The 10,703-nt window shown below is 37.7% G+C and overlaps 1 protein-coding gene across 4 annotated transcripts; it reads right to left on the bottom strand.

The window, feature by feature from the left end:
- LOC104612135 (RNA-binding (RRM/RBD/RNP motifs) family protein) lies at window positions 1–7,568 on the bottom strand. Of its 4 annotated transcripts, none has more exons than XM_010279456.3 (2): window positions 6,110–7,568; window positions 1–271 (listed from the first exon to the last, which is right to left on the bottom strand). In XM_010279456.3, the coding sequence occupies exon 1, from the start codon at window positions 7,425–7,427 to the stop codon at window positions 6,111–6,113; it is 1,317 nt and encodes a 438-aa protein (XP_010277758.1). In that variant the 5' UTR covers window positions 7,428–7,568; the 3' UTR covers window positions 1–271; window position 6,110. The 4 variants fall into 4 exon arrangements, with proteins under 4 accessions (XP_010277758.1, XP_010277759.1, XP_019055752.1 ...); XM_010279457.2 differs by lacking the exon at window positions 1–271 and adding an exon at window positions 5,216–5,509; XM_019200207.2 differs by lacking the exon at window positions 1–271 and adding an exon at window positions 5,216–5,487.
- Window positions 7,569–10,703: the final 3,135 nt, after the last annotated feature.

The following is a 10,703-nucleotide window of genomic DNA, read 5'->3' as shown; positions in this document are numbered from 1 at the left end:
TATCAATAAACAATGTTAGTATTTTACCAATTAGAAATCCAAACAAACCAAAGAAGGCATACAGCCCCAGCACTAATATTAAATATCTTGAGTAAAAACTAGTCCAGTTCCATCAATGCTGACTAACAGCCATCAAAACAACCCACATCCAAGAGGCTCTAAGTAGAGGTGGCGACAAAAGCACATAAACCATTTCATCAAACCAGAGATTACATTGTCTGCATTCACCACAACCATTTAAAGCATTTGCGCCCAAGAAGCTGTCGTACACCTGAATCAAACACCCATTCACAACTCAATCCATCAATCACAATCTAACATACAGAACAGACTTCATGCAAGCATAATGTCAAAGGAATGCAGAAGGCAAATATCTATTGAACAAGCACAGAGAAATCCAACATTCCACATCTAACATGCATAGCAGATTTTGCTAACATAAATGGGAGAAACTAATAAACAAGCAAAACCAACTCCAGTATTTTACTGATAATCTAACATGCCTAGCTAACAAACAAAAAACATGATTAATACAAACTTAACATCCACAACAGATTTAAGCAAAAAACCCAAAGAGAGGGAATTGAAAAGGCAAACAAACATGTTCATTCCGTATTAAACATACAGAACAAATTCCAGGCTAGCATAAAAAAATGAAAGTATATTATGAAGCAAATGTCAAGTTTGCCTGAAATAGAAACACAAAAAACTAACATATAATGTGGAAACACAAAATACTAACATATAGTGATAAACTTGGAGTGACTATAAACAGTAACACAGAAATAGCTAGAAGGTAAAAAACATTATTTCCAATCAATCAATTCTGATAATGAGAATATAGCACTACAGCCAAAGTATCTCTCTAGTTAGTGAAAAAGACAGCAAGTTAGGGCACATATGCAATGTGAATACAAAAAATGTGTTGTAATGTATATGTTATTAAATCAAAAGATGAAAGTTAAGGTTTCACTCATATACAGGCAGGCAAATCTGGATTTGCTCCTCACACCAACCTCACAGCACATCACAAACATGCATTGGGAAAATCTCCCCATGAATGACATACAAGTATGATAGCTGTTCCCGATGTGCGGCTGCAAGTGCTGTGAGGTTGGTATGAGAAGCGGTCTGTGAGAAACAAATCAGGAATTCCAGACAGGCATGTTTAAATGCAAAATACAGATGTATAGATTATTGTGAAGAGACCATAGACTTAAAGAATGAATGCAAGCATATACAACAACATGAAACAATATCAGTGCCAATCAAATAGATTGAAGGAAGTCCAAATCACCATCAACAGTTCAACAGATTCAAAAATCGTCAACAATCGGGAATGAACTTTGCTATATCACTGTAATGGACTCTAGGAACGAGCCATCCACACTGTGTGGAGCTTACTTCTGATTTACCAAAAACTATTAGCCTTAAATTATGAGTTTCAGAAGGTTGCATATTGATGGTTTGCTGTAGTTAAGGTGACTAGGCAACAGCTAGGCATTTTTGTGTGGCAAGGAAATTTGATGCCTAGGCATAGATTAGGCATCACCAAGAAAAGAAGGGCCATTATCCAATAAGCAACCTGGTGTCTTGGGAGGGGTAAACGGGAAACAGACCTTACCTCTCTCCATTTTTTTCACAAAACAAACCACTTTCAGACTTTACCATTGTACCAAATAATGGTTCTTTCCCAGGCAATAGAAATGATAAGTAAATATATGCATACTTTATAATGCATGAAAATAATTCCGGTAAATATATTGTAACCAAGGCCCCGTTTGCTTTTCGATAAGTTACTTACCCAGGCAAATGCAGTTACTTGGGTAAGTTTTTCCTGGGAAACACTTACCCGGGTGAGTGCATTTACCCATGTTCTTTTATTTGTCATGTAAATAAGGCAATGACCATTTTAGCCATAAAAATCCATATTAAAAAGGGCATTTTTGTCCCATTCAAGTGTTGGCAACTTTTCCCCCTAGGTGGGAAAGTTATTTACTCACCTAGGGGGTGGGTATCACTTACCCGAGTAAGTGATACCCAGGAAAATAAACTTTCCCTGGGTAAGTAAATGTAAACCAAAATCTCATTGACCAACTTTCCCCCCTCTCAAAATCCGAAAAAAGAATGCCCCCTAAATGTAAATGATAAGAAGTTGTTAAAGTACAACACTTTACCTACCAAAAAAAACTATAAAAGTACAATACATTCATATATAACTAAATGATATATTACAACATGTTTTCAAGAAAAAAAAAGAAGACTTCAATAATTCCCTAGTTCAAAGAAGTGCAACATGCAGACAAGCACAGGGATTAAGCACCCTCACTTTGAGCTCTAATACACTTGGCACAATTACTTGAGTACCCCCACCAAGACATTTATATGGTAGTTTATATACCACTTGTCTAGTCGATTAACCAAGGCAATAGGTTTACAAAAACACCTTGGTGGTTACAATGGGCAATGAGTTAACCACATTGATGGTTTAATAAAAGACATCCCGGTGCACAAGGCTCCCGCCAATGCACAATGCAGGGTCTGTAGAGGGACAGATGTATGCAGTCTTACCCTATACACAGAGAGGCTGTTTCAAACAATAATGGTCTAAAGATACCGCAAAAAGATATCATATTACCCATTATTGCCAGAACTTTAGTGAGGAGAGCTATATACAGCACAGAAGCATTGGAGAAGGTGCATTAAGGCCTCTGTTCTGCAGAATGCAAAACTTAACTGGAATTAATACCTCCAAAACTGAGACACTTAAATATTCATCAGCAATTATCTTAAATGGGTTTTCACTTGCAGACAACCTTATTGATGGACTTAATATCAGCTCTATATTGAGGGAGATAAATGAAAGAGGAAAAATTTTGTTGAAGTGGAAGTCTTAAAACTCCTGCTGTAATCCTACTCCAACCAAGTAGGGCAAACCTCAGATTTTATCAGTCAAAATCAATATTTAATGGGGTGAATTATCAATCATCACATCATTAATTCCACCCTTTAGCCTCATCAAGCACTATTTCAAGTTTATGGTTCAAAAACCACACCTAAATACAAGGCACATTTTCATTATTCAATTTTCTTCTTCAGACTGTCTATTTCCTTATCACTGAAACAATAATCTTATTATCTCAAATTGGTCCCATATCCATCTTGATTCCTTTATAATTTGATGCTTCCTGCTCTCCTAATTCACCTTAATTACTCTCCTACACATATGTTAATTCTTCAATCTTCCAATTTTCTGCTCCAGAACGATGAGTTATATAATTACTACTTTTAATATTACACTTCAATATTCAACTTGACTTCATTTAGTGCAGTGAATCCCCCTATAAAATTGGAAATGATTCAATATTGCAAGACAATAAACTAGCAAACCACTCATAAAAATACCTTTATTTTCTGTACAATAATAAGTGCCTATATTTTCCTTTGTCAGCAAAAGTATGTATACATGTTGAAAAGACAAACTATCAAGTCAGCCTTGAATAAGATGAAAGTGCTTTCCCAAAAACTGAAGTGCCAACTACTGAGGGTTGTAGGGAGACAAGAGAAGTAACATGTAGTGCAACTAGTCACAACAGACTTATAGCCAATGCAGTTGAATTGTTATTTTTTAGTGTTTCTCTTTTATTCATAGTCACTGTTCCAAGGAAAAGGTGTAGGCATACTATAGTGCTAAATATATTATTGTGATTAAGCAAGAAATTTGAAATTATACTGTCAATATCCATTCATCCTACGCCTAATTACTAAAAAAGGTTTAAAACCACTGCAAACATGACTAGTCTTCTGAAATACTTAGCACAATAACTAGAACTGGAACTTGAATTTGGACAAAAAAATGGATTCATGAAAAGACAACTTATTTTACTCGTTGCAATTAAAGGTTTCCAAGTGTAGATTCTCTAAGGCACTTTACCATAGGTAGCACAATTCATATTTAAAAATAAGCATTTACAAACAACCAAACATAACCATAAACAAAAGGTGGGGAACAAACTGGTACACTAAACAAAGATCAATGAAATTAAGAATTTCATTGGTCAACTAATGAAGACTAACATCACCCAGTACACAGATTAGGAACATGTAGAGATTCCCAAAGCATGCAAACCTTGCTAAGTGACAATAGTTGTCCAGCTCACAAAAGAAATAGAGAGAAGGCAACCAAGACCATTGACCAAGCCCCCCCATGCAACTCTACATCAATCCTTCCAATCTTTAGGTATAGTTTTCCTTGTTGGGGGGGGGGGTGGATTTATAATAGGGTTGGGGCTGGCAGAATGTCACAACTTTTTTTGGTTTTTCCCATTTTTCTTGGGCCACAATGCTCGTACTTCATTGTATTCTAATATTTATTTTTAATCAATTTTCATTTTTTATGATAAAGCATGAACTGATTTCATCTATATAAACAAAGATGAACAATGAGAATCCAAAGGGGGGTAGATTTATCCCTAGAGTATAAAAATTGCAATTGTGCCCAGTACAACTGCTCCCTATTTACCCCTAGCTTAGCTAAAGAGTCAGTGAGCCCATTTGCATCCCTTGGAACCCAATGAATTGCAATACACTAAAAATTTGTAATATCATTTCGATATCATGTCTACACTCAAAATAATATAACATCAACCCTATGCAATTCTGCACTATATTTTTTTTACATTAGACCACTGATATCCTGTTCACACTTCACAGTTTAACATAATCATGGCATTTCAAAAATGACTTTGTTGAGAACCTTGAAGCAAGGATCACAAATTAATAGGAGCTTACAATACATTTATCATCGACTTGGCACGAGCACATTTTTGCTAAAAATACCTTCCACAAATTTAGAGAAGGAACTTGAAGCTCTAATGCCAAAACAAAGATTTAAAAGCAATTCACCATAGACAAAATCATAACAAAGACAAGCACAAAATCTGGCTTTATGAATCAAGAAACAGCTCAGAAGTGGGAAGGATTTATCATGTACAAATAGAAACATCATATACTGACAGTGAACCTCAGGATCTTGCAAAAGAACATTTTACAAGGAATGTAGCATGAATACAAAATTTTCATAGGGATAAGAATACGTGTATCATGACAGTAAACCCTAACTGCAAGAATTACTCAAGGAAGGCATAGTATATAGCCTACATGACAGCACTGAACCATCAATCAAGGAGTCAAGATGGCACTCTTTGTAACAGACTTTGCAGAAAATCAACAACATCAATTAACAAAACCACGACTGAATTTACAAAAATAAATCAAAGAAACTATCTATATGCATGCATATGTGAATGTATTTATGATTACATGGATATGTATATATCGCCTCTTATAATATTTTCTACTAATAAAGCTAATCCACTCTTCAATGAAATTGAGCACTTCTTGTGTAAGCCAAGTTTAAAAATGAGAAAACCAAAGAAAAAGCTCTTTCTTCCACTCTGAAACGCTCATTCAGATGGATCCCAGGGTCTGCAAATGATCAAGCAGATAACTTGGCAAAGAGAGGAGTCAATAAGAAAGTATCTATTTCAATTTTTCAACACCATTCAGCAGTACATTTTTAAGTAGATATAACTAATACAAGACAACCTCTCTATCTAAGAATCAAACCTGAGGAATAATAGTTAAAAATGAACATAAACCTACAATTTGTAACTGATAGCACAAAATAGTGTCTTCAAAATTACTACCATAAAGGATCCTACATGTTCCATTTTGGAACCAACCACAAGAGTTGTTAATAGAAGCAATTATTAGCATGATGCTAATTGCTTAGAACACTTACGAAGTCCAACCCCTGGGACTGGGGACACCAGTGAAGACAATAACAAAGTGGGACTGGAAAACTAAAACAATGAAACTACTAATAAGCATGCAAGTATGCATCAATTATTCACTTTTAATGCCTCCCCCCTCGGCCCTTTACCAATCCTGAGAGAAACCATCATCAAGGAATCCAAAATAAAAACATACCGATATAGCACGATAAATATGGTTAAAGCAGATCAGCTCAATCTTACTTTCTAGAATCTTACTAGTGCGACAGGAACTACAGTATAGAAAACAGCAAGATGGGGGAAAGTCGGGTTACCTCAATAATAAGGAGGCATGCTCTGGTACATCCCACCAGGTGGAACTCTGGGTACAGGAGACGTCCCGGATGGTTGGTGATGCTGACCTGGGTATGCAGATGACGTTAAACCGTAGTGCCCGCCCTCAGGATATCCCCCGGAAGGCATCCCAACTGAACTTGGGGGCAACCGATACAAAGACGACCCTCCAGCACTCAATCCACCGTACCCAGCCGAAGCAGGCCCTCCATACTGTGATGTACCATATGGGCCTCCCAACCCGGCACCATAACCACCGCTTCCACCCAATGAGGATGGAACCTGAGTCCCGACCGACGACAATCCTGGTGCACCGATAGAAGACTGCAAAGGCGAGTTGAGATGGTGATGATGGCCTAATGCTGGCGGACCCTGGGGGCCTCCGGAGAATCCCCCATAAGAAGAAAGGCCCGCTGGAGCACCCCCGTACTGAGATGTAAGAGAACCAGGCATGGAAGACGGAGGCGGCATGCCTAGCCCATCTCCAGGAACTTCACCTGGAACCCCAGTTGGAGCCTGAACCCCTTGGGCTCCAACCGGAGCAGGCTGGCCAGGCTTTGCCTTCTTTCCTTCAATCGCCAATTTGCAAACCATCTGATGCCCGTCAATGGTCTTGGTAGGATCAACAAGTGAAGCCTTGGCAGCCTCGGCAGTCTTGTACACAAACAACGCGAACCCCCTTGACTTTCCGGTCTGCTTATCAAACCCTAATGGTCCTTCTTCTATCTCCCCGTACGACGAAAAGTGCGCCAAGAGTCGGTCCGCCGGCATATCAAACGGCACGTTCCCCACATAAATCTTCCGCAACGAGACATCAACGGCAGGTGCGTTAGCGGTAGGCCCGGAGGTCCCAGCAGCAGCGAGCTGGGTGACTGTCATACGACCATCAATCTTCTTACTTGGTTCCTTCAAGGCGAGAAGAGCACCATCGATGTGCTTAAACGTGACGAAACCATAACCTTTACTCTTACCGGTGGCCTTATCGAGGATAACTACGGCCTCTTCTAAATCACCATACGTTGAAAACAGAGTACGCAATCCCTCAGTAGTAGTGTCCCAACCGAGGCCGCGGATGAATAGCTTGCGCTGGGTTAGGTCACGATCTGCGATTGCTCGAACAGCGTCGAGGACATCCAAGTGGCGGACAGCGGCGTCCTGTAGGATGTCGAGGAGCTGCTCCTGCGTGAAAGGCTCGATAATTCTCCGCGCGTCCTCTAGTGTAAGCTTCGAACCTAAAGCGGCATCAGCGGCAACAGTGCCGTTCTCGTCGGCCTTTCGCTTCTTGGCAGAAAGATCCATGGATTCGAGCCTGAGTAGTCACAGAATAAACCCTAGAAAGAAACTACAGAAAAACCCTAGCCTACCCGGAAAGAGAGATAAAGGACGAAGAACCGAGAAGAGGGTTCCTTATGTGAGGTAGCAATCGCCTTTGCGTTGCAGGCTCGTTGATTTATATTGAGATTGAGATTGAGATTGAGATGGGATCGAGATAGGAGTCGTCAGCGATGCGATGAAATTACTTAAATGTACCGTAAGATATCTGATAAATAATATTACGGAGAAGTACAAAAACACACGATGGGGGGTTTGGGTAAATTACAAAGATTCCCCTTTATTATGGGGGGGTAAGTGACAAAGACCTCCTATACTATACCCCCTAAATTTTAGTCATTAGACAAAAACCCCCCTCTGATGATAGTATGTTAGTTACCTATGAAAAAAATTCTCATCTAACTATTTAAAGTGTTGTAAATGCCTAAACTACCCTTTCTAATTTATTTTACCCTTTTTTTTAATTTAATTTAATTTATAAAATCATCCTACTTTTTTAAACACCTACCTAATAACAACTTAGGACTTATGAGGTCATAACATGTCCTGCAACAAACTTTGTTATCACGTTTTTCCTAGGAATATCAATGTCTTCCAAGCTCTGATCATCAGTGATGTTAGTGGTGTCAACGTATCTTTTTTATATTGCTTTGAAAGTAGGATGAATGAATGGAGGAAGCTTGGTAGCTTTTGGTCGATTAACTACAAATACCCATTATTTAATAGTGAAAATTTTATTGCTTATATTTTGATATTTGCTCACACCAATCTTAAATATTCTAATCTCTCCACATAAGACCATACCCACAATGTCACAACTGTCTTTACCTTACTAACTAGACCAGCTCTCTCATTTTGGGTTGCCACTGACTGCATTGTGGGTTTGATATTTGCTCACATCATAGCAGTTGGACCGCCTTTCTAGGTTTATCCACACACTAGGTTTTTTTGCAGGACTGCATTGTGGTATCATCTTTGGGTAAAATGGGTTTATCTGCAAGCTCATTAGAGACTGGGAACACATCCCCATATGTGATCGACTTCTTTTTTGGTGACAATCAAGGTATTTCCTGGGTCTGTGAGGTTTTAAGAGAAAATAGTGAAAATTTAAATGGGAAATTTGGTAATTAATGTTTTTCATGGGTCTTTGTTTAACGACAAAAGTTCAGGGGGTCTTTGTCACTGACCCCATAGATAGTATAGGGAGGGTCTTTGTAATTTACCCTTAAAACTATTTAGATATTCTGTCATTAAAATTAACAGGATGGATTAAAAAGACAAAATAACCTTCACAACTGGAATCTCTCAATAGCCCAATTTCTTAATCATTTGAGGCCCTAAACCCATTGAAAATTGTGATTAGATTATATCTTTGGACGTCAAAGAGAAATCTTAGAAAATGTCAAATGTCACTTCCCTCTTAACCATGGTTTGCCTTCAAAAAGGTGTGTACTCTTTGCTAAAGTCCATTTAGATAAACCTCTTAATGTGGTTGGGGTCATTCAACAAAATCGTAATACATGGCAATGGATGAAGTGAGAGCAATGTTTAAGAATCAAACACAACATAAAAGCAAGGACGGGAGGGGCTTATGGGTTAAATGTTCAACTAGGGGTCAAACCATGATGACATGACATATACATACATACATACATGCATTACAACTTTAAATATACTTAAATATGATGTATTGATGGCAAATTTCTTAATTTTTAAAACAAATGATTATGGTTCAAGTCTCTTAATTTACATTTTCTTTAAAATATATCATAATAAAGTAATATGTAAAATAAAGACTCATTAGTTAACATAAGTTAAGAAATGGACTATGGTAAGTAAATAATATATGAAAATAAGAGGTCATGGGTTTAAATCTTGCTAAGAACATTTTAAAATTTATATTAATTAAGGACCTAGGCAGTTTCATGAATCTAGGACCGATTCATCAGTTTTCTGGTTAAATCGGCTAGTTAATTAATTTTCACTTTTTTTTTAACAAAAGCGAATATTGGGGTATGATCGAATCAACCATGGTCCCAGGTCACGGTTCAACCGGTCCCATCAGCCGATCCAATTTGATTTTCTAAATACTGAGTGAGAGTTTGCAGGGGAGAAAGAGCAAGTGAGATGCTTTATGGGTATCAGTTAAAAGAGAAAAAAGATATAGTAAGTGATTTATGGAATAGTCGTGATCTATTAAGGATTTTCCATTGTTATTGATCGAAGGAACTCCAAGAACTAATGCATGTTTGTTGTAATGGACTATGAAACTAAAGAAATAGTGGAAATCTTAGCAATGAGGGCAAGATAGATTATTCAAATGAAACCAGAAGATGCGGAAAAAAAAAAGGAGGAAAACATAATGGTCTAAGGGGCCAAGGCTTAAGGTTCGGGTGGATGTTAGGAAACCTTTAGAAAAAGGCTTGTGGGATTATCTGGAGGAAGGGAAGAATAGGTGGTTCTCCTTCTAATATGAAAATCTACCCTTTCTATGTCATCATTGTGAAACACATTAAAGAGAATACTCAAATGTTCCAAGGTCAACCAATGGTTCATAAAGAACGGTCATATGATTATGACCCTTAGGTTAAAGCAATGATTGGAAAGGAAGTTGATAGATTATTGAATATGAAAAGTAAAGGTCCTACTATAAAGAAGGATGATCCAAGGCTAAAGATAAAAGGACCGATAAGATCTACTTGAGATGCTAAATATAATGAACTTCTCCTTTCAAATTACAAAGGATCTCTGTAAGAGAAGACATCAATGAGAAGAAGACTCTTTCAAAGAGAAACCACAAGAAAAAATAGACGAGGAGAAGAGAATGGAGGATTCTTAAACAACATAAATGTTATCTTAACGTTATGAACTTTTTTCAACAATGGGGGTTAGATATGAAAGTGAGCAATTGGCTCTAAGGTTAAGGAAAGTGACTCTTCTATTTCAGGCAAGTAAGGAAGTCCTCTTGAAACCAGTCATCTCTACAATTCCCACTTTATTGTACATCTTGCTTCCTAATTCCAAAAAAAAAAAAAACATCTGTGGTGACTTGATGAAGCTTTAGAGGAAATTTTGGTGGAGTGACCAAGAAGACAAAATGGATTGTTTGGGGTCGAATTTGCAAGAATAAACTAAACGGTGGATTAGGTTTTAGGGACCGTTATGCCTTCAATTAGCAAAGTTGACTTGGAGACTGTGTTCAGATTCTTCAAGTCCATGGGCTAAAACTCTAAAAGCAAAGTA

The sequence above is a fragment of the Nelumbo nucifera genome, chromosome 1 (genome assembly GCF_055504915.1).
Source record: "Nelumbo nucifera cultivar China Antique chromosome 1, China Antique-T2T, whole genome shotgun sequence".
NCBI classification, from domain to species: Eukaryota; Viridiplantae; Streptophyta; class Magnoliopsida; order Proteales; family Nelumbonaceae; genus Nelumbo; species Nelumbo nucifera.
This window is presented reverse-complemented; position numbering and strand designations above follow the sequence as displayed.